At 40.0% G+C, this 25,728-nt stretch overlaps 1 protein-coding gene across 1 annotated transcript in view; it reads left to right on the plus strand.

Moving 5' to 3' along the window:
- Positions 1 to 25,728, plus strand: part of LOC121187769 (limbic system associated membrane protein) — a 183,675-nt gene that overhangs the window by 118,113 nt on the left and 39,834 nt on the right. The window contains exons 2-3 of the mRNA XM_041047178.1: positions 1,920 to 2,064; positions 3,069 to 3,156. Of these exons, the coding sequence (XP_040903112.1) occupies positions 1,920 to 2,064; positions 3,069 to 3,156 (233 nt within the window). The remainder of the gene's footprint in view (positions 1 to 1,919; positions 2,065 to 3,068; positions 3,157 to 25,728) is intronic.

Genomic DNA, 25,728 nt, shown 5'->3' on the forward strand with positions numbered 1-25,728 from the left:
AGTCCTGATTAGACTGGAGACTGGCTAAAACTGTCAAGGTGGCAACATCACAAAAACTATTTGAGACATTCCAACTGTGTCTGTGCTGTGTTTTAAACTTTTGACAACATCAAAAATGCTTGTAATAACACCTCACCTTAAGTGGCCATTTATGAAATAACCTCTCTAACCAATCTCCATTGTCCAGGACAAATGTTTAGAAGTTTCCCTGAATTCTGTTACAGTGTATGCTCCTTTTAATTACTCACTTTCTGCACAAGTTTCATCTTATCTCAGATCCACTTCTGGAATTTAAAGTCTTTAACATTTTGCATTTAACATTTTTTAACACATCTTAGTTGCATGATGAATCTCTGTTTTACAATCAGGTGAATAAAAGTTCTACAGTCTCTGAACCCAAAAAAGCCTAAAACTCGCATCTACCCTCAATATAACAGAAAGTAAATCATTATTGTGTTAGGCAAAATCATGAGATATTTTATGCACATTTATACACATTTTCTCTGAAATGTACCTATATGTTTGAACATATAACTTGCATGAATCACACACCGCAGGGGCCCATCATTCATGGATGATTTGGAGAATTAAAGGCATAAAATGATATATATTATACAAATTTGAATTATGTGAGGCAGGCTTCATTTTAGTGCTCCAGATGTTTTGTCTGGTTTATGGAAAGTTTTGGGGCAAGAGTTCAAAAGGTTTCTACATGATTACAGGAAAATGTGCCTGCATCGGTTAGGCTGCTTTGGATTATTTCTATTAATTAGTCCCCTGAAGATTTTTTGAAACAAAACTGGATAAACACTTCAGAGCGAGGGAAGTAGACAATAGATGTCAAAGCGAGTCAGTAAATACAGTAGGTTATCTGTGCTCCGCACAAAGAGAAGGAGCATCAGCAAGAGTTCAAGCTGCGAGTACAAGCCCTCAACAAATCTGACATCCAGCTCCCACTGGGTAACAGGCTGGGGTGACTGCACCAACACTTCCGTGCATCACCCAGGGTCACCTGCCAAAGACAGCCTCACTCCACTGCCTCGCTAATCTACTCTCTTGTAGACCAACACGCTGCAAAGCAGTGTGCGCAGCCAAGGCGCGGGGAGTCTTCGGGAATTTGCATGTGAGGCGCATCCACTGTCGGCTTGCATTACAGCTGATATCCATTCTCATTGATTCCGACGTCTTCTCACATTTACATTTATTCATTAGGCAGACGCTCGGTTCCCTTCCCTCCCATGCAAAATGTCTTAGCTTGAGCTTACTTGGCGTAATGCTCTGACAGCATGCAACAAGAAGTAAACAAGAGGATATCGGTGTCCTTTCTCATTCACAGGAATAGGATCACTGTTAAAGGAGATGTATTTATCAGAGACTGGAAGGGAGGCAGCTTAAAAGAAGGAGAAGGAGAGAGGACGGTAAAAGGGAGACAATGAGAGAATGAGTGGGAGGAAAAGAGTGTGGAATGGGAGGGAGAAGTAGATGCTTCTCAACTTTTCTTTCCAGACCTCAGGATACACAGAGTGCTGAGTTGTCTGATTAAGTTAACTAATTTTGGAATACCTTTGCTGGTCAGCAGTATCAAATATAGAGCAGCTGCGTGGTGTTGCAATATAACCAGCTTGGCCCATTGTTTCAAGACATGATCGTGTGTATAAATCCTTCCTTAAAATGCTTCTTAAAACATTTCCTAAAGCCCACCCACTCTGTGCGGTTGTATAATTGCTGTTGTTTGTTTGTTTCCTATCTACAAAACTCCACATTTCCTTTCTCCTAATAAGATTTCACATCATGAAATGAAACAAGTCAGATGCCTTCTCTGTTCACATCTTTTCACACTGCATCCCCCTAATGAGAAATCAAGCCTTTCTGTTTCGGTTTCCGTCTCCTCACCTCACTCATTCTTGTCATGCCCACAGGTGTTACGTTGATGACAAAGTCTCCAAGGTGGCCTGGCTCAATCGATCCAACATCATCTTTGCCGGCCAAGACAAGTGGTCCCTGGACCCCAGAGTAGATCTGGTCACTAAAGGACAGCTGGAGTACAGCCTGCGCATACAAAAGGTAATGTTGTCCTCATCGGGTAAAAAAAAAAAAAGACTGTTCTACAATCCTTATAGTTTTGATTCACGGTGAGCAGGGTTTGGATGACAGTTGTGTTTAAGGATTAAAAAGAACACAAGTTTCAAGGATCCTATTCAGTGATCATTAAACATGACCTTAATAAACTACACACTTTGACTTAAATTTATTCTTTTTAAGAGCAGGAGATGTGCTGTTTAAATATTTATCCATTCATTAACTCATTTATTTATGCAGCAGAATCAGTCAAAGGGACTTTTTCCGTACATCATTCTTCAGTTTTGATTTAACACTTCCCATGTGCTCTCCCGAGACACAGATGTTTTTACATAAAAATCTCTGCTAGCATAAATGAATGTTTAAAGAATTAGTTTGACATTTTGGGAAATATGATTGCATGCCTACTAAATAAGAAGCTGGAGCCAGTATGGTCAGTTGACTAGAAAGAGGGGTAAACAGCAAGTTTGTCTCAGTCAAAAGGTAAAAAGCCATTCATATTTAATGGACAGAATTTGAGATTGTTATATATCTCAGCATTCAACTCTCTGCGAGAAATATTCCAGTAAGGAAACATTTCATCATGATACAGCAAATTTTCTGCAAATTCAACGAATGAATACTTTATATAAATGGCCTCATGGAAAAGGCTGTTTCTTTTTACATTTTGAATTATATAGTCAATAAATAAAAGGTACTTAACTAGTTGATTGTTTCCTCCTTTTATTTAGAACATTTGTAAATGTAAAATAGTATTATATAAAATATAAAAAGGTGAATTGAAAACATTTTTCAACAATAGTTGAAGAATTCTAATCATTAGAATGAAAGTAATGATGAATACAAGGGAAAATATAAAGTATTATATCAGTAAAAGGTAACAAAGTAACATGAAGGAAAACATTCTGCTCTGCCAATAATATTGTGATGAGAATATAAATATGCATTCAAACTAATGACATAACAATACTCTGCTTTAATGTGTGCAGGTAGACGTGTATGATGAGGGCTCATACACCTGCTCCATACAGACTAAGCAGCAGCCCAAGACCTCACAGGTCTATCTCATTGTACAAGGTAAGCTATACCTCAATAAATACCTGCAATAAAAGTAAACATATAAAACACTGCTTATCCATGCCAGCTGGAAGGATATGAACTTGGAAACTGGGTGAATAAACCACATTATATGCTAAACAGAAACTTGCTGCCACTTGTCAGCCCCAAATTTCCTTTATAACATTTTTTTTCACATTTTAAATTATATTTCAAATGTCTCAAGAGTGAGGGATGTCATTGTCCAATAGCACACAAGCAGTGTCACCACTCTCTATTATTCAGCGTGAAAATGTGTCCCTCTAAGCTGTCTGCAATGAAAATATATGAATATGTACTGTCAGAAAAAAAAGGTGTATGTCACAAGCACCCCACCCCCACCCCACCCCACCCCCCCTACAGCAACAGAATTTCTTGTTCAAGTTCAAATGAATCTTAAGTGCACTTGAAAAGCCTTCAGCAGCAGTTTTCCATTTCAAAGAATAGGAACTTATTACTCCTGAATGGAGAAAGAAGGAAAGTTGAGAGCGAGAGATAATCACGGGGAGAGCAGAAGTCAGAGAGAAGAAGTCGCTGCAGGATTTGATCTAGAGCCAGAAGGGTGGAATTTTTTTTTTTTTCCCTCAAAGTTTTTTTGCCAGAATGTCTTCCAAAAGTTGTCTTCTGGGCTTTAAGGTTGTAGGTCCTGAGATGAAACAGAAAGCAATGCTATAACATTATTAAACTGTACCTGAGAGGGCTGACAGTGTGTGCAGATGCACAGTCATGTTCAGTTTTCAGCCAATATTCTTCTAACTCTGCATGTTGTTCCCTGTAGGTGCGGGGAAGTGAAATCTGCAGACAGTCATCTCAGACTACTAATGTCATAGCTAGTTTTTAAAGTTTTAAGAATTGAGCACACAAAATACCACATAAGCACTTACCATAATTATAAGGACAACACACAAATTTACATAATGCTTTTACCAAGCAGCTAATTTATGACGCATTGAACAAATCACTGACTGCATGTGCCCAGATTCCCCCAAGTTAAACAACGATAAAACTGAAATAATTGTTTTTGGTGCCAGAGAAAAACAATTAAAAGTTAAAAAAAGAACCAATCCAGAAAAGGACAAAGATTCAAATTTTAACATCAACATTAAGGCAATAACAAAATCAGCCTGCAATCAGCTTAAAACATAACAAGAATTTAAAGGAGCTGTATCTCAGCAAGATGTAGAAGAACCTCAACAACTATTTAAAAAGTCAGTAACACTCACAATGCTGGTGCAAGTGAAACACATGGCTCCAGTTCTGAGATATTTGCATTGGTTTCCTGCATGTCTAAATATTGCTTTGAAAATACATTGGTTGCTTTACAGAGCAATAGTTTGGGACTTAAATACATTTCTGATCAACTGCTGCTGCTGCTCTGTTACGAATTCTCCAGACCTCTCAGGTCATTCTGGGCCAATCTGCTCTTGATCCCCAGAGTCAAAACAAAACATGAAGAAGCAGCATTACGTTTTTATGCATCACACATCAAGAACAAACTCTCAATTCTTTTAAATCAAGGCATTATACAAACGTTTTATGCCAGTTTTCTTCTGCTAAGTTAGAGGTTATTCAGTTTCAACTCATTTTTCTGTTCTGTTTTATTGCATTCTTTTAAATTTGTTGTTTATTATGATACGTCTTTTATATTGCCGTCTTTCTTTTTATATCTTATATAAAGCACTTTGAATTGCCTTTTTTAAGGCACTATGCAGATAAATGTGCTTCACCTTGCTTGAGTGTTACAATTAAGACTGGATTACCAGCCACACAAAGACAGGTCCTCTATTGTCCTTATTGTGGCTCTGTCGTGTAAAGCATCAATCTAAAATCTCAAAATCTATTTTTAAGATCTTGATTGTTTTAGTTTATATTGAGCTCATTAGTTGTAATGTGTTTTTATTCAAGCTGCTTCTATTCCTTCTGTGTCAAGTGATTAAAACACTACAAATCTGGGGGAAGGTATCCCAGTATAGGAGAACTGTAAGGCTGCAACCAGCAGTTATTTTCTTAAATGAATCAATTCATTTTTTCAGTGTGTAAAATGTCCAAAAACAACATATTTATATATTCAAATTGCTTGTTTTGTCTGACCAACAGTCTAAAACCCAAAGACGTTTAGTTTACTGCCATAGATGACAGCGAAAACTGGCACATGTTCACATTTGAGAGGCTGGTGCCAGTGAGTTTTTGGTTATTGACTCAAATAATGTGAATAAAAAAATGTTCAATAATGTTCAAAATGAAAACAATGTTGCCAAATGATTTAATTTTCAGCTGTCTATATGATTATTAAACTAGCCATTTCAGCTCTACAGTACTGTTGGGTCAAAAATGACTTGCCACAGAGCCCCTAAGGAGATCGATCCGGTCACTGCTAAAATGTACAACAGTTTAAGCTGCTTAAAGGAATAGTCTGACATTTTTGGGAAATATGCTCATTCACTTTCTCACTGAGAGGTCTTTGATTTGAGGATTGATACCACTCTCCTACCTGTGAGGTAAACATGTATCTGGAACCAGCAGCTGGAAAGCTTATCTCAGCACAACTTGATGTTTTTACACCAAGGTTTAACGAACAAGATATGATTTGTGTTCATCACTGAACTTTAGAGGTGCTGGTAGGTGCATTTTGTTACCTTCAGACAGATCAAGGCTAGCTGTTTCTCCCTGTGAAGAAAGTGAATGAGCAAAATATTCCCAAAGTGCAGTAGTCCTAAAGTGCCAGGAAATTGCAGTAATATACAATCTGCTGTGCATATTATATCAGATTGTATGTCCTTTAACTTTTGCCTCATGTTACTGTGTCCTAGTCTTTCCTGTGTATTAATAATACAAAAAATGACCAACAAACAATCTTAGCAAAAGCAGCCTCATTAACACCTATATTTGGAACCCACTGAAATGTTTCTGAATTGCCAGCAACTTATCTGGACCACGAAGGCTTGAGAGCAATAAAAACACTGATCTGTGCATCAAGGCCAGAAGAAATGAAGAGTTTGTTAGGCATCAAAATGCTACTGCCAAGTCTCTGTAGCCTCATTTTCTAAAGCCAGAGTTAGTTTACAGAAATTGCTCGTAACCTGTCGGAAACAGGCTGCCTGACAGACAGGAGCTCTGCACCAGAGTGCTCATGTTTGTTTGTTTATATATACGTGTGTGTGTGTGTGTGTGTGTGTGTGTGTGAGATGCACAGCGCAAAGTGCTGTATATGTACAGTGACAAATCTAAAGTAGCAACTCAATACATTTCACAATACTCAGTTGTTTCATTAATCAGAATATGTCTTGGTTTTAACTGCCTCTCTCTGTTTTGACTGTGATGTGAAACCCGACCCCAGATAAATACTACAGTTTGTCAGCGGATGAAGTGCACCAGTGTGATTTCACCACACACAATAGCCTACTAGAGAACTTGTCATACAGCTATGAACTGAAGATACCATCCATTAATAGCATTTTTAAAGGTCAATATATTAATATATGCTTCTCTTCTGGGATCCATGGCAGCACATTGCCTCTCCTTCCCAGAATCCATTGTGTCCGATTATTCAGCGCTTGATCATTGGAATGTCCTGCGTCGACTTCCAGAGTTTCTGTCGGCGGCCTCATTCATCAGGGCTAATGCGACAGTTATAGCCAAACATTGATTCTGTTGCTTTCTTTCCCCGCTATTTTGTCCTCTGCTCTGCCTCTCAAAGTCCCATTCAATTTTGCTGCCATTGTTATGCTCATCTGTTGTATTTCCCCTTTACGTGGGTGTAATCTTCTCCTTGAGGTTCAGTTCGTGCATCGTTCATCCAAATTGTGGCGCAGCGCTGAAGGTAATTACCGTGAATGCGTTACAGTGAACAAATACTGTGACGTTTTTATTCACTTTTAAAGTTTGGTCAAATAAACACAGATGTGAGGAAAGTACTGAATGTGGAATAGTGATTAAATTACAAGAGTAAGTAAAATCCTTCTTTATGAACAATCCACCACTCACTTCAGCTTCTGCTTTCATCTACTTCTATCCACTCATTTTCTACTCTTGCATGTAGGTTTAAGTCTTTCACTAAGCGAAGATAAGAATGTGTCTTTGTGTCTGGCTCCACTATACCACCACACGCAGCAACCTAAACTAACCCCCGCAAAACCCAATCAACTCTGCAGGATAATAATTCACTCTGCCTTCATCTTTTAATGGGTATAAAAATGTTCTAAGCATCAAACATTGCCCCTGGTTACAGACCCAAGAGCAGGTTCACATAACCAAAGCTGACAATTTTCTGCTAGCAGGGACAGCGACGTAATTGAAAAACAAATGATCAGACAAAGTAAATTTGCGGTGGATGAAAAAGTGGCGGACTTGCAGGGCTCAGACGAGTGGTACCAAGCAGCAGGGTCACTGCACATGACAAGAATCACAATAGAATGGCAGGCTTTCCAACTCAATCCAATTTGATTTTTATGAAACACAGACATAGAAGTTTAGCTGATGGGCGAGCCTAGGCATCTGTGCGTACCTGCATACGTTTATGTCAGTGAGTATGGCTCACTTTTTCTTTTCTATGCTTCTTTTTTCTTTTTTTTAATATTGCTTTAAGTAGGTTAAGAATATGGTTTGATTTATGGTCCCAGTTGAAAATTGTGAAGTTTTTCTTTTAATCAGTAAATCTCTCCATTTTCTTTTCCTATAGCCTATGGAGAGGTATTATACAATAATACACTTTACACACTTGACCAAATATCATCTCACTGAAATTATAACTGTGCTGCATTGAGGGGATTTTTGGAGCCTGCTTAAAATTCAAGGTAAATATTCCAGCTTTTAAGTATACTCTGTAGACACTGTGTCTGACAGCAGTCCCAATGAGGGGGAACAGTCCGTGCTTTCATGCTGATATCCACGGTGTTAAATCCTGTCTGTAGCCCGTATAAACTGCTTGGCTGTCATTAGTGATACTGCTGCACTACTCAAGGACAGATGGCAGGACTGCATGTCTCCAGTGTAAAAGACAAATATTTGACATATTAAAAAGTTTAATAGCTTATACTTTCATAGATATTGTTGTATGAATGAGCTAAAGCTTTCTTGAAGTCGATTTGCATTGGACTAATGTCACTCCCACCTAGCGACCTGCAATAATTGTGGACATAATTGTACTTTTTTTACTCCCATTTTTTGTGTGTATTATTACATACATTATTTTGTCACGCTCAGTCACTGAAAGAGCACGTTCTCATTTACACACATGGCCTAGCAATTGCTCAGTGTAACGTGGTATAAACAACACTATTAAACAGCTAACATCATTACAGTGACCAGCAAGCAGTGAACCAAGATGAGATGGGAGCAAAAGAGTGGCACTATGGAAACCAGGAAGCAACACATGATAGGTGGGGTAATGAAACCATATTGATCATGTGAGAATAGACATGTATAAGAGGATCTCTGTACAAATAGCAAACTGTTGCATAAATATGTAAGAGGGTGCATGTCCTGTAAAACTACTAATTTTTGTATTAAATTGCCCAGAGAACATTATAATTCATATCATAGCAAACTGAATTCGCCCAAGTGAATCAATATAGGTACATCTGATCTTATCATCTTAGCAATCAGTGGGTGTAATGCAGATGCATCAAGAAATACGACAGCGCAAAATCAGAACTACCATGTCTGTGATAGATGAATAATATACTGTATTTTGGTGAAGACAAAGAACCTCTGATAAAAATAATCCCTGGTGGATCAAACTCTGCATGCAGTTTATTTTTCTTGTCCCGGAGGCTGGACAATTTCTGTCTTCCTATGTTATAAAAAAAAAAAAAAAAGAAAGAAAAGAAGACAATGCAGTTTTAGCCAGGAACTAATACGAATATAGTTTTCAAAAAGCACGAGGTATACAGGTATATAAATGTCACTCTGGGGATGGCAGTGTCAATCTGTCACTCAGGTGGTCAACCAGTCAGTCCATCACTTTGGACTAGACTGAAATGTCTCACCAACTATTGAATGACATGAATGTTTGTCACCAGAAGATGAATCCTATCAACTTTAGTGAACTCCTGACCCTTCCTCTTTTTTTAAAATGTCTCAACCACTTGAATGGACTGCCATGACATTAGACTCATATATTCATGTTCGCCACTGGATGAATTATGATTACTTTAGTAAGTTCCTAAAGTTCCTTTGCCTTTTTCCTGTAGCACCATCATTAGGTCACAATTTTCACTTATCAGTTGAAATACTTAAGCATCTCCTGGATGGACATTTTGTTAAACATTCATGGTTTCCAGATGCTGCATCTTATTGACTTTGGTGATTCTCTGATTTCTCATCTACCACCACCACAAGGCTTTGTGGTGGTGGACATTTGTGGTTTGAAGTGAAATGCCTCAGCTACTACTGGATGGATTATTTTAATTTTAATTGTGTCCAGTATTTGATTTATGATCAGACAAACAAAAAAACAGCAATAGCTTTCCCATCAGCCTCAGCTGTAATTTGTATTTAGTGATAAGATGTAGATCATGACAAACCCCAGACCTGCCAAACATCAGCCTATTTGCAAGCCTGTTGTTAGTATTTAGTTTAAAGCATCGCTTTTGCCTCACAGAACAGCTACAATTGCTATGGGTTCTTAGTCTTGTTTAAATCCCTGCACTAAATTATTCTGAGAAATTTGGGTGGTAGTGCTTTTATCAAATTTAATGAGGAGGTGCACTAAAACATAAGATATGCTGGGGGAGGGCTTTGCTTTTCTAAAAAAACATGAAACATAGGCCTAAATATAGCTCAATCCCCACCCCAATAATTTTTGCACATTCATTTACTCAGCCACGTCCACAGCAGCAGTGTTTCAGCAAATTCAGCAAATCTCAATATGCTATGCAAATGTTTTTCATAAAATGCAGAGGCTGGGGAGTGATTCATTCATCTCATGAGGTCCTCTTATAATACTCATCCCACAGGAGTGGAACTTTTAGTTCATTTAGCCCTCACTGTTACTGACATCTGACATCTCCCTGTAGACTGCTGACCCCAATCAGAAATATTACAGCTTGTTGAACTCTGATTTCATTCTGTCCAACATTCAGCATTCATTAGATGTGACAATTGCACCAGTTAAGAAAATAATAGTAACCACAGCCAGTCAGCTTTCATTGTGTAGTGCCTCAAATCGCTGACCTAATCACTAGCCACAAGTAAATTGAAAGTCATTCTGTTAAATTGTGCACACCGAGTTGAAGGAACATTTGCAGCTTGAGGGATCTTAACATGCATCGTCCTGCTGTTAGTGATTATACAACGAATGCATGTGTGTCCGTGTGCATGCCTGCACATCTCTATGGAAGTGTACTAATCTGCTCATCCAAATATGAGAGTGGGTGTTGGTTGTTTGCCAGGTTCCATGAGTTCCTCGAAGCCTCTCAGTAGTATTGATCTCATGTTGCTCTCCCATTGCTGCTTTCTTTCTTTCTTTTTTTAATCTACTTCTTTCTTACACTTGTGATGACAGTGCTTGATCAGCTGATTCAAATCAGCATTGATCTGATGCTGTTGCTTTTGAATTGAAGTCAGCACTTTAATATGCATTGATCTTTAAAATTATTTAAGTAGCCTTGTTCATATGAAAATTTCAGTTCATCTGTTAACCTCTCAATCAAATCTCTTGTTAAACCTTCCAACACTGTTCTCATTCGAGTGGAGTAAAATAACAAGTCATATTCAATTGACTGTAGTCAAGTTTTCAATACCACATCGTAAAGCTTATATTGTTGGGTTTATATCCAGAACCAGCCTGTCCAGGCAATCTGAATTAGATCTTAAATCTACAAGTTATCACCCAAACCCTCCTTGTGAGCAGCTTTCCCTCCAAGACAGATGGCAATATCCATTCATAAATGTCACAGAAACAGGGAGACTATAAAGTAGCAGACAAAGTGAATACACCCGTAAGCAGCTGTTCCTTGGTTGCTGTGACCCCTGTTCAATATGTTGTGTCCACTGAGAAGTGACACATCTCAGTGTACTGCATACACTTGCTCTGGAGTGTGGAGAATTGACAGAACTAATATTTTTAAGATCATTTTGTTCTTGATGACATGCAGCAAAGCGCTGGGCTGGATTCGGACCCAGGCTGCTGCGCTCTGGCACACTCTGCCAGATGAGCTACCAGGGCGCCCGGCGTGTGTCGTTTTCGGTCACAGCAAGAAATCAGACAAATACAATCACAGCCTGGTGCAGTGTTACAGTTATGTTTACTCTTGGTGTAAACAAAGAAGCCATATATAACCTTATTTTTTCCAATTTAAGACAAATTCCCCTCCAGCAGGTTGTTTTAACCTTTTATTTCATATCTGGAAAGTGCTCTTTTTCCTGTTTTTTCACAGTGAGCTCTAACCTTAATATACACTCTAACCCAGCCACAGGATACAACCTTTATCCCTACTTGCCGTCACTGAATTTCAAATGAATAGATAGCATCCATCAAATACCTCCTCTTCCACACTTATCCATCTTTTCTTCCTTTCATTTTCTCCATCCTTGTATCACAATGATGTGGTATTTAAGGAGCTAATCCGCAGAACTCTCTAAAGGCAGCCGTGTCACTCTAAAGAGCACCCTAGCAGGAGGGGGTAGGTGTACGTGTGTGTGCACATATGTGTGTCTGTGTTTGCCCGTATCTTCTGTTCTACAGTCTGTGCAAGGAGGAGGACTGACCTTTCAACAATTATCATGGGACAATCAGAACCTTTCAACTGTGCCTGTGAAGCCATCTATCCACTATCCGCTCCATCTCTCGCCATCTTAACTCCTCCTTCCTCTTTTCTTCCCCCCTGCACAACCCACACACTTGTGCATCATGGGCCACCCCTTATCTGGGCTATTGTTTTATTACCTCCTTTCACAATACCCCTGGGTTTATATGGACAAGAGTGGAGATAGAGAGACTGGAACAGGCAGACAAACTGAAAGAGATGCGGAGGGTAGGTGCGGATTAGGTATGGTTATCATTAATATTAGATATTAGCAGTCTGTCTGGCTCTACTGTTACAGCACCACGATTACACCCACATACACATTACTGCTTTTACTGCTGCCAGCTGTGAAGTTCAGACTACATTCTTTCTTCCTTACCTGTCTGAAACCTACATGTTCACAGAGATCAATTAAGTTTCTGCTCTTTAAAGGGAAAATAAGTAAACACATACGCAAAATTTCTTCCTCACCGAGCTCCATACAGCTGCTATTAGCAGTCTCTCACTGAAGGCAAAGCTATTGCTTGTCAAGGACTTTCCAGCAGCCGAGAAGTTTGTGGAGCACGGCACTTAAAGCCCTTGAACACAATTTAGTTTCTGTCCAATGTCCAAGCATACAATACACCACCCTTGATGCTGCCTATAAACTGCAGTTTGTGATATGTCAAAAGCAAGACAGCGACATGTGTTTACTGAGGGTGTTTATCTGCAATATCATGATTTGACAGGTATCTACATACATGGTCTGAGATCAGATGAAAAAAAAAGATAAATATGTTAAATCATGATTTAGCCTTGTTATGAATTTTACAGGCTGCTAAGGCTATGTTAACAGCTTTGTAAACAGTAAAACGTAACGTTTGTGTTGGCATGAGAACTCAGTAAATGGACAGGCAGACAGTTAATGGGGAGAGCGATAGCTGGAGAGCTGGATCACACACATGGAAGAACACTTAGAAAAACGTTTTTTGATCTTGCTCAGATCGATTGCTCTGACTCTTTTATTAGTTTTTCCACTTTGTATTAGTTGATCTTTACACCCTTAGTGTTGGCTACTAGGCAACTTAGGAACAGTAGAATGACCTGTAAACCCAACTTTGACATATTATTGCTTTATGAAGTTGTTAAAGGCTGTTAAAGGTTTGTTATAACAGTAGCAAACAGTTGCCTATTTACACATCCGGCAAAAAGAGTGCAGCATCAGCTTTCATTTGGAGTCATGTCTCTGGCCACCTGACGAACATTCAATATTCTCTCTCCTTTTAGGTCTACTTTTGGTTGCTACTATCTCCCGAGGAACATGCAAAATGCTCTACTATGTTCATCAGCCAGTTGCTAACTTGGTCTGCTGTTTGGTTCTGGAGAGGCAGTGTATATGCGAATGGTGAGACAGAACCAAAAGAGTCACATGCCTTAAAAGAAAAACAAAGAGGCTGAAGACTTTAAAACTGTTTGAGCTCAGGGGAACTGCAGAGTCGGGTGATGATTCTCTGTAGGTTTGTCGCCAAGATCGACCCCGCTCACGTTACACAAAGTCATTTGATCCATTGTTAATATAAAAATATTGATCAGTGCAGCTTTAAATGCATTACTACACACTTGATTTACCCATCTCTGAAAACACTCATGGTGCTTTATTTTTAGCCTGTAAACATTCAGGATATTAAGAGGAAATCGAAGTCCAAGGTGTGAGCGTTTGAAAAGCTCCAAGTAAACCCCACAGAAGCACTGGCTTGTGTGAAGGCCTGCAGTAAGCCCCTCCATGCCTCATTGTGCCTGCCATGAGCTTGATGGCATACAGGCAACTGTAGACACGCATTCATATACACTAGCCCTCCAGGGACAAGATTACATGTAGCCATCACATTGCCCATTATTCCGTGCAGCTACCCAGTTGGATGAAGGAGAGGAATAAGAAGATGGAGAGAGAGAGAGAGAGAGAGTGGGAGAAGCAGACACACATTTTCCATTGCCTTTGAACCTTCATAATAAAACTGACTCCTTGAAGTTTTAATGAAAGCAACAATTTACCATTCCCTTTTCTCCCTGGGCTGCTGAGCTTATGTTGCTTAGACTGAGTCTCTAAAAAAAAAAAAAAAAAAACTGCAGCCTCCTTTAATCTTCTTTATGCTGGCTGTGAGAGGTGCTCTCATGCATTTAAATGGGGCCATCCCATGACAGCAGGGGTATTGACAGGGGCTGCAGGTGAGCCATCGGGGCCATATTTCACGGACTAACCAGGCGAGCCAGTGGCCATCGGTTCCGGCCAGTGTCTCCACAGGTCTTATCTCTGATATAGAGGACTACTATTTCTTTCTCCATCGCCTCCACTCCACACACGCATACCCATTACTTGTATAGAACCTGCCAGTATCCTTTCCCTCCATCTTTTTCCATCTCCTATGTGACCTGGGCCTGTCAGATAGATGGACAGCCCTTTGGCTGATGCTTGTGAGGCTTGTGATGCTCTCATGCTTGTGGATGTCTCTGGAAGTGAGATTGAATGGCACAGTTAAACCTGACCTCATCTGTTTTCTCTGAGGGGAAAAGATGAGGTCAGGTGAGTGTAGAGGTTGTGTCAGTGTGTGTCACAACATCTAGCACTGCGTGCACGGTCCTCTATAGGTAAATATATTGGCTTGCGACTGCCTTTCAAGAATGTCACCCTCATAAGTTGCAGCTGTGTGCTTTTTAACATTTTACCCTGCTGTGCTTTAACAGAATGCTATCACCTTTTCTTCAGTGTCTGTGCCCTACATTACTCAGGGTCACCTGCTGTGTTTGTGCATATTTTTTGTGCAAACTTCCTGCCACTCAGCCCTGCTGGTGTTCAGGTCAATCCTACTGCTAGGCCTTGATACCACTTTTATCACCATGAGCTGGATAAGAATAGAGAAGCAAACACAGCGGGTGCTACTCAGAGACATGACAACAGTACTGAAAAGAGCATGCTAAATATTAGCAGAAATTCCTCATTTTGAACTGGTGAGACCAGTAGATGGCTGCTGTGGTCCGTTAATGACGTCCACATATTAAATTGATTCAGGCCTTTGAAGGGGAGAAAACAGCATGAGGAAGAATTTTTGTTGTTTTTGTTGTGCTCATAATGTGTGTCGATGGCACAAGCCTGCACTTCAGACACATGCTGAGAGATATCTGATTTCAGAGACTTTCTGGTGGCTCAGTTGTACCAGGCTCAGCACTGCTCAGACCCATGTGGATTCAGACTACTTCCTACCTTTTTTCCACTTCTTTCTACTGTCAGCAGTCAGAGAAAGAAGTGCAGGCCTTCTTACAGTAGGAGCATAAACCATTAATTCTGCTTTTGGCTATGCCGGCAGCCTAGCTAGAGGGATGGCAATGTTGGCTTGTTGGTCTGTCAGTCAGTCCATCAAAAAAAAAACAACTAGTAGATGGGCTCCCTTGAAATTTTTGTATATTGTTTCCAACAGATATGAATCCTGCTGACTTTGGTGATGACTTTGGTTGTTCAGTGGAGGAGGGGCTTTTGGCATTGTTAATGACCATGTTAGCATGTTGATGTTAGCCTTTAGCACTATTGTGCTGAAGTACAGCCTCACAGAGCTGCTTTCATAGACTCTTGTTTGATGTTCAGTCTGAACTGAGAAATATTATCACATTTAAAAGAGACTCAAAATACATTGGATGACATCTATCTTGTGCTTTTCATGGATTGCATACTTGTGCACATCCTCAGTCTTTTCTAGTGGTTGTACTTGGCTGTTGCTTCTGCCAGTGCCCACTGCTCGACCAGATGTCTGGCATGTCATTTAGGTGGACCATATGGTAGCCAGCGCTGATGCAGTACTTTACATACCAAGTCTTCTGTGCCGGCAGGAGGGTGCTAAACACTTCTTGTGATGAGCGTATGGCTTGTTGGATGTCTTTTTGATGGGGGGCTGCTTTTCAGAAATGCTGGGGCAGTCGATATTTGAGCTAAGATTTTGTGAGAAGTGGTGTGAAGCCTTGCCAGGATCATTCTCATCTGACAGTATTCCGTATTCAACAAGCAAAAGTATGACATCAGGCTAGATTTAAGGTTGCTTTCCACAAAGTGACTTAAACTAACTTTTAAAAACACTGTCTTGATATTGCTTTGTTCAAACTTATTCCACACTCCACCTGTTTTTTCTGTAGAAGCACACACATGCGCTGTAATTGAAACAGAGGCCCTTGGAGAAACTAAAAATACTAATGAGAAAAGAATTGCTCATCACTTATGGAGGGAAAATATTTATGACTCTTCATTTCAGTGTGCTGCTCTCTAATGCATAGGTGTCTCACAGCCACAGTAGCTGAGTGTTGTTGAGTATGTCCCTCTTGCCTGCACTTTGATGGCACAGCCACGGATTTGATGGGAAATAGTTTTCCCTGGGAGGGTCTTTGAGAGCTGGCACTGGTCGGCTGCAGCAGTGGCCACTGTGGTAAATAACATATGGGCTTGTTATCTCTCCTCAGAGCAAGAAAGCACTCTCCCAACACCAGCTACTTGCTCATTAGACTGCAGCTCAAGGCAAAGCACGGAAACAGAAACTAGGAAAAAAAGAATGAGAGGAAAGGAGACAGAGAAAGAGTGACAGTGATGAGGCAAAAGTCGAGGAGACAGAATGACAGCAGACAAAGAGAATACAGGAAATTCAAGGCAGGATGGAGGGAAAAAGAGATTCAGAGAGACGGAGGTTGTTCATATGTGCCATATGTACACAAAATGAATATCTGCATAAAGTTGAAAGGCAGCGATACTGACATCGACACAGACACAGGAGAGAAAGTGTGATGGTGAACACACCCCTCCCCTCAGCAAGTATTACAGCAGCAGCAGCTGTGAGCTCAGTCAGAAACTCTGTGTGTGTGTGTGTGTGTGTGTGTGTGTGTGTGTGTGTGTGTGTGTGTGTGTGTGTGTGTGTGTGTGTGTGTGTGTGTGTGTAGCATTACGGGGTGGTCTCCAGTTGAGTATGTCAGGTGCTCTCCACTCTACCAGCTGTTCACAGCTCTTCACACAGTGAGAACCAACAAGCTTGTTGAGAGTCTACAGATCTGGGACCCAACCCTAACACAATGGCAGCACTTTGTTTTCACATTTCCGTGCCAATAACACTCTGCAAGTTGTGCAAACTGTCTTTCCTATACATTTTCACAGTTTTTGTTATCCAATACAAAATCCCGCTCAAGGTTTGGTACCCACAAAAATAAAAAAAATATATATGTGTAGAGGGTAAAAGTGTGTTTATATATGTATATATTCATATTAATTAATTAATATAATAGTAAGTACATATTAATTCACAGTTAAAAATGAATCAAATGTGGGAGGGCAGCAGATGGAATAAGCAAGTATGAAAAATAAAATTTAATACAGAAAAGAAAATAAAGACACATAAACACAACACATAAACTGGCATAATTTTTGTCAAGCCTAATTAACCATCACAATTTTGTTATTGTGAATGCCTGAGGCACAACCTTTCTGCCCTCTATCCGTCATTATTCCAGAATGCAGCTGACTGATGGCAATATGGAGTCACTCTGGGTATGTTGACAGATGATTACATTTGAATGGGACCGCACATCTGAATAGGACAGTACATCTGAATGGGTCAGTACATCATGTAAAACAACTGATAACCTCAGACCAGCGATCATGCAAGTTCTGTGTTAATGTAATCCGGAAGTGAGTGAGCAGGTTGCACGACTTGCACGACTGGGCTTTGTGGGTGCAGTTTTTTGAAAATTGGAGCCCATGCGGGGGACTCTGATTCAGTATTTTAGCCTGGTACCACTTTTCAGTTGTATTAAGTAGTTGTTGCTCCTGGATTTTCAGAAACTGCACAACACTTTTCAGTCATTAATGCATTTTTTTTCTTTTAAGCCATTAATCATTTATAATTTAAACATGAAAAGAAGTACCAAAGATGATATCTTTGTTATGACAAGCTTGAAACAGACATTGCATTTTTTGATGATCAACTGATTAATTAATTAACCAATCATTTCATTGCTAAAGGCACTAAAGCTCTAACTTGAGCTTTTATTACTTCAGTTAGATAACGTACATCTACTGTATATCTGATGAATGCAAAGAATTGTACCTCTTGATGCTCCTCTTTCAGTTCAGATATACAAAAACAAGAATATGCCTGCGTCTTGCTTCATAAAAAAGGAGGAGTGCAAACCTGATCCAATCAATTCTGAATAAACTATTTTTGCTTTGGTCTGTATCCTTTTACCTTGCTGTGGTGGTATTTACCACCAAGCACTTTGCCCTCAGCACTTGGCTTCACTGAGGAAGGAAAAGAACCAGCTCATGAAATTCCCTGTGACAGCTTGGGTTAGGCTTGTGCTGTGTTGTGAATGCACATAGTGCTCACACAGGCACTAAACCGTTAAAGTGCTTACTGTGTTGTGTGGATCAGGAGTAAGGAGTGCTGTAAGCTGGTTATTGAAGTATCACATCACAGACAGCCGCAGGTACATCCATAAAATGGACTGTTGGATTCTTATCCATTTAAGTCCTGTTTAGCTCATTGGCAGAAGACTGGAGGCTAAACACTAAATCGCTTGAGTACCCCTTCACATACCCTGGGTGCAAAAGTTCAAAACTTCAACTTAAATACATTTATTGTACATTTGATTCAGTTAGATAATTTTCTGCTCCTCATTTAATGTGTCTCAGAGAGCATCAATCAAACTGCATGTAGTTTTTGTGTCAGTATGCTCACTTGGGTGTGTAAATTTCATGGTGTACAGATTATATTGTTATGTGTCAGACGGCTCTTTTGCATTAATCCCATTGCTCTTTTGTCATTAGCATAAGAGTACTGAGAGTCCATCAATGAGGTTACAGACTGAAATAAATGAACCTTTGGTCCCACTCTCAGGTTAAAAGTTAATGGCTACTAACCAAGGAGTCTGGAGGCCTCTCTGGGGAGGGATCTGAATTCTTAATGGTCGCATGTACGCACAACGCACTTAAACACCAATGAACCCACATAGCCATTCACAGTCACACTCTCCCTATAATGTGGTGCTCTTTAATCTGGTGAATTGTAGCAAATGGGGGGCAAATCAGGTAGTATTGATTAGTTAGTGCTGATTGCTGGTTTGACATCCACAGAACACCCTTTAGGGGCTCTAATGATCAGGGAAATTAAGCTGAAACGCCATCTGAATGCCACAACAAGTCAGGCTGTAAGTTGATAGATCCCTTTTACAGCCTGACCGAACAATGAGACAGTGTTTTTTAGTTTTAGTGAACAAGTGAGTGAATGACTCACTTCTCTGTAGTGAACAGCATAGGTAGCTGCTGTAATGCTTGGTTAGCAAGAACAACTGTACTAGATCAGAGAGTAGCTGAGATGGTATGTTGTTGCTAAGATAAACTTTAAGAACATTTTTAGTCAGTTTGAGGTTTTATTGTTCAATTTGAATCAGTTCATGTCCTGTTTTAATTATTAAAATGTTCACAACTCTTCACAATCCAACAACTTATGACTCTTCATCAGGAATTAAGGTTTTGCTGAACCAGTTGCACTGGACGAGACTGGAAATAGCTTTGGAATGGGAAAGGTGATGGAGGTGATGGTGGTTTCACACTGGCAGGAAAATGGGAAGTGGTGGGGCATAAAAGGCATCTTAACTGCATACGTATATGGGTTGTGGGAGGGCTTGTGATCTCCAATAACCCTTGTCTGCACAAAGTGACATAATGAGGGATGGTATTTGGAAGTGGAAGAGCAAAGGGCAGGAAGTGGTATTAAACAGTTGAAGAAATGGTTCCTGTGGAGAGAAATGCAGCCATTGCGGCCAAGATTCTATAACCTTGGATTTAGCTTGTCTAGTCATCTTTGTTTTTCTCATTATCATGAGCCGTGTGATATCGTAAGCCTCTAAATCATCTGATGGCTTGAATGCAAAATCTGCTTTGCCTTTTTGGCAAGCCTTCCACACTTTGTAGATGCCAAGCTTAAAGTACAAAGCTATTGCTCCTGAGGAGGCAAAGGATTTACAGAGGTACCTCCGTTAGGCCAAGATAAGAATTACAGCTTATATGGAATATATAAACACAGACATTTTTCATAAGGGCAAGAGCTGCCATTAGTTGATTCTATGAAAAAAAAAAACAGACTATCTGTAGCATTTTTTCAGGCCCTCCCCCGCCCAGCTGCTTGTGTAGAGCTTGTTAGCAAAAACTGTTACTACACCTTTCTACCTTACACCTCTTGTTTTCCCTCTTTCCATGCAAACACCAATTAAAGTTTTATGTGATTTACGAGTTGCTGCCCTAGCAGGACCCTGATTGGAAAAACACCTCTCAACACAGACTGAAAAACCATCTCCTTAATTAATCACCTTGGTGTCGCCATGTAAACTGAGGTCTACAAATCAGGAATGGTTGCATGTGATGGGTCTCAAACGGAGAAAATGCTCCTCAGAAAAATACAGAGAACGCTCCTTTTTTGTTTTTTTCCCTCGCTTCCATCAGCGCCTCCAGCGGGCCATTGCATCTGTCTCATATCCGGTACTTCCTTTGAAAGTTTCACAGGCATCTTGGGTTTTTAAAGCACTGCCGCTGCTGACGGCTACAGCTGGGATTGGGGAGAGGTGGTGTCTTCTCTTCTGTCATCACCTCTCTCTCATCTGCCTTCATTTCTTCTCTTCTGTAGCAGCTAAGGGTGTGTAGGAGGAAGGAGGGGCCCATTGGCATTGCCAGGCCACTTGAGCTTCTTCTCCTGCAGCAGTAACAGCAGAGTCAGCCCACTTTTCAGACCAATGCATTCTCTTTCCTTTCAATTCTGCAGTGCCAGGCAGAGAGGAATTAGTGTGCGTGTTTTGTGTATGTGTGTTGTTGCAGAAAACACACCCCGAGGCCTGAGATCAAACAAAATTGGAGCTCCTCTTTATTTTGCATGTGGTGACGGGATAGCGCGGGCAAAATGCGTGTACAAGTGTGCGTGTGCGCGGCTTATGCTATGCAAATGTATCTTGTCATTACATCGATTAACAATGTCAACATGAATAACTGAAGGGATCAATGGTGGATATCAACAATGAGTCACACAGTATGAGGATATAACATCTAATCTACAGAAAACAAAAATGTGTGTTGGTGACAGTACTTGCGTATGCGTATGCATACAGCTGTGTGCGTATGATTCAGTAGTAAAAGTACAACCAACGGCTCAGCCACAAGGCTTAGTGTTAATCTAAAGAGATATTCTTTATCAACACAAGCACATTGCAGACGTTTGGAGATGTAGCACAGAGATTAGATTTTGCTCTTTTCTCTCCTTTAGTAGCTTCTCTTTCCTTTTGCCTTTTTCCTTCTCTCAAGTCTTTCTGTAAGCCATACTATGTGAAAGGGTGCAAATTTTGTTGCAGATTTATCAAAGATTTCTGTGAGAGAGTCCTTTTCAGCCCTTCAATGGCCACGATTCTCTGACTGTTGATCACTGAGTTTCCGCAATAACAGATTTACCTTCTATGGTCGAGGTGCCAAACTGGAGATTACAGAAGAAGGCAAAATTTGCGTGTACACGTATGAACACACACCAGCATTAAGGCACAGCAGGTGCTTATTTACAGGAAGGTGATGTTATTCAGTCTCTGAGTTGTCATGGGAGCCACCCTGGTGGCCAACAGGCTGCTTATATTGTTCTTTGTCGGGGTCTTTGGAGGTTAGGTTTTGGGCTGACCTTGTTTTATAGAAAGCAGGTAATTGGCAGTAAAGCTTCCAAGCACTAAAAGCTAAAGAGCTGCGAGTGCTTTCTCCTGATTATCTTCTAATGGTTTCAAATTAGCTGAGCATAATCACACGCCTCTTCTACTCTCCCTGCCACATCACTCCTCTAAATGTCACATTGAGAACCAGCGGGGGTTAAATGTAGGAGGGAGCAAAATGAGCCCACGGGGAAAAATACAAAACATGTAAAATGGTATACACAGAATAAATGACAGAATAGATGATTTATGGCTGTACAATAATGTCTTTGATATAAAACTGTAACTGCGCCTGGGTTATGCTAGTAAAAAACTCCCTTTAACTCCAAAATGTTCTTTTATTTTGGCACTACTTTGTGTTTTGTGTCCCTAAAGTCACAGATATTTTGTTATTTTAACCAACAGTCTGAGATGAGGCAAAGTAAGAGAATGAATTTCATAGTTAAAGCCCTAAGGTGTCTTGTTGTTTATAGTTTCCTGTATGTGTCCTTAAGAGTGGAACAGAGTTTGGTGCAGTAATCCTTGAACTGTAATGAACAGTTTAGCTTGAATATAAAGCAATCTGATAGAGTCCAGGTGGGCAAGGTTGTGTTATGTATTACCCGCTGCCTTCCCTGCTTCTGTTCAAAGGCTAATTTCATGCTCAATACGCCTGCATCTGAGATGGACCAAGCAAGAAGGTTGGCATATTTTTGATACATCAGAGAATAGACCACCTGTGATTATAAGAGATGGAGACCAGAGGGAGAGAAATGCCAGGTGGGAGTGAGAGAGTGTTGGGAAAGTGTGTTACCAAATTCTTAATAGGGGCATAGTGCCCTGGATGCAAACGGTGCTGCGACAAGTCTGTAATTTCCTGATCTTGAAATGCAGTCTGTTTGGTATACCATATTTGTCCTTAGCAGTTATTCTGTTATACTGCAAGTGTCAGTCAAGTCTCTTCTGTGGCACTTTCTGTATCACCAGTCAGGGATGATGCCTTTGTTTTTATTTGTTTTATTGATTTTTGGTTTTATAATGAGTACACAGTGTACACTTTCCCCTGTACTGTGCATTTTGCTAAACTGGATGAGGCAGTTGGGAAAGTACCAAATTAAAGGTGGAGTATGGGATTCTACAGAAACACCGTTGATGTTTGACCTCAACAGCAAAACGCCTCCCTTCAGGGCTCTGTCCAAACCTCCCCCTCTCAAATTCACACTGCGCACTGCACGCACTGCCAAGGCAACAACACTAACAACTAGGCTAGCTGACCAAAAGAGAAATATGGTGGAATCCAGAGCAGCGACTCTTTCTCATTGCTGAAGCAAAACAAACCTTGTAATGTAAAATGTCATCAAACCAACCACATGCATTCAAAACACAGCAGTAAAACTAGTGAGAAGCTATAAAAAACCTTAGCAAACAGGACAAAGCAGTGACCAACTGGCGCTGTGAAACATAGCAAAACTAATGTTACCCATGTGTCAAGCACAAACAGAGCAACCACAGCATCCATCTTTAATCTTTTACACTTTCTGTAGTCTCTCAACCATAGTCAGACTGGCAAGGGGGACTACTGGGATAAATCCTGGTGGTTCGGTGCATCACTGTGGACCATCAAAACATCGATAAAGTATTTTTAAAGTTTGTATTGGCCCTGTCATTCTCTGCAGCAGCCCTCACTGAGTACCTATCATTCGGGCGGATAAGTCCAGGGCTGAATTTCTATTCCCAGTCTGGCCGTGCAGTCTTCACTGTTGGAAACTCTCACCAATCTTCACAAGGCTTTTTGGTCTTGCCTAATCACAGCTCTTCTTCTTTCAGTTTTTGTTCTTCTGACCTTCTCCTTTTTGGCCCCTCGGCCATCTCTCTCTCTTGACAATGTGATTATGTTGCAGAGTTTACGCTGCCGCTGCCACCTTCCGTGCATTAACCTTAATGTTACCGTCGGCCCCTCGTCTGCAGTCCCAGTCAATCCTTAAAAATATGTCTTTAACAAAAAGCCTATTTGATTACTCCACCTTTAAACACCTTTGTTCTGCTGAACCATATTTAGCAGAACCTCAACCTCTTTGTCCATTTGTCTTTTTTTCTCATTTTTTTTCTTTACTAACTACAGCATTTTCCCACACTTGTTCTACTATACATTTAGAATACCTTTGATAAGCACATTGTTTATCATATTTGGTAAATTGGGAACATTTTTTGTTGTAAATGAGCATTTTTGTGCACAAGCAGATGTGGAGCAGGTGGGATTTACCACTGCTCATTGCACACAGTCATGTGTATGCATGAGTGACAAACACCAACTGTCTCATTCATATTGGCAGCATAAATTTAGAAACTGATCTGTGCATGCTTTGATTTTTCAGCCCTGGAAAATGTTTTCTTTTTCTTTTTTTTTTGTTTTCTCTATATCCAATACAAAACTATATCTATAATTTTTTTTACTTTCTGTGAATGTGAAATGAAAGATTTTGGCAAATAAATTAAGGTTAAGGTATGGTTAGAGTTAAGCTACTTAGGATGCTATCATGAAAAGTAAAGAGGAGTTATACACATTGACAGATAACTCTATGATTGGATAGTTTTGGTGCATTTCCTGTAGCATCAGTACATCATCATGACGCAAATCTAATCCTGTGGACTGACAGCAGGTCAGTTTGCATCTTATATTCTCTGGTGTTTTGAAGCATTCACTGAGGAAAAAAAATAATTATAAGCTTTATTAGGTTGGTAGAAAAAAAGAGACATCTTGTACAGTATTGCTGTGACATCACTATATCTACTATCAAATACCTCATGTAGTTGGTCTGATGTGCTTTACAAATGAACCACACCAGAAGCAGACTGAAACCTTGTTTTTGAAGCAGTCTTGGTCTGGATTCTTGGTCCAGAGCAGGGTTCAAGTGATTGCTTTCACACCAGCCCAAATGAACCAAACGAAATGGACAAATGTGTAAATGTCTGTTTCAGACATGTCACTCGCCCATCCACTACCCCAGTTGTATCTTTGCTTGCTCCCTGCTTGTGTTGGTGCTGAACATTGACAACAGACATAAATTAAGTGCAGTATTGTCCAGATATGGACAGCTGATAATTTGGCGAACAAAGCACACAGATAAAAATATAAAGTAATTGCAGAATACTGCATCAAAAATAAAGTTCATTGTAAATATGACAAGATAGGCAGTGGAACACTTTGTTCTTTGCTGAAAATGACTTGTTGATTATTTGTCATCCGCAGCTGCTTTTAAACTACATGAAAGCCTTTCCCTTACGTAAATGAATCTCTGCAGCCATTATGCACAATAACAACTGGGGTTTCAAATGCTGTCTTTTATTAATATTGATGAATGGATAATAACAGCGTAATACACATATGTGTGCTTTCACTGATAATAGTGAGTCCTAACATGTGTAGCCCTTATTTGAAGACACTCATGAACTCATTACTTTCAGAGGTTTCATACTACAGAATCATTTTGGAGACTTAATCACATTCTTATCGTGATTATTATGCAGTAGTTGCAATAATAGGTGCATGTGAATGTAGCCAGTACTGAAAGGAGACCGAGCTGTTAATCATGCAAAGTTTAGTGATCGCGTTCCATTTTCCCACATGGTGAATAAATTGTCACATGGACTAAGGAACTGCCCGTGGCTTGCCTGTCTCTCTCTCTCTCTCTGCTCTGCGCAGGCACACAGTTAATACATAAACCTGCAAACACAAACACATTCCCCCTAATTACTCTTGCTCTCTCTGCATCTTTCTCTACTCCCTCTCTCTCTTTCACTCTGTCTTTCCTTTCTTTCTTTCTTTGAAGTTTGAAATTAGAGTTGAAATCAAGGTCAGTGTATTTATAACGTTTTCATCAGAGATTTATTATTTTTGAGCAATTGGAAAGCCAAACCAAATAGAAGATCATTAGCCTGAGAGGACAATATTTTGGTCCTGTCAGGAGAAAATATATAAGTTTTTTTCTACTTTCCTACTTTGAAGAGTGGGTGACAAAATTAAAATTAAGATCATAAATTAGCGATTACATGTTCCAGTGTGTGTGAGTATATATATGAAAGCAAGTGT

This window comes from Toxotes jaculatrix, chromosome 9, assembly GCF_017976425.1.
Source record: "Toxotes jaculatrix isolate fToxJac2 chromosome 9, fToxJac2.pri, whole genome shotgun sequence".
NCBI lineage: Eukaryota > Metazoa > Chordata > Actinopteri > Toxotidae > Toxotes > Toxotes jaculatrix.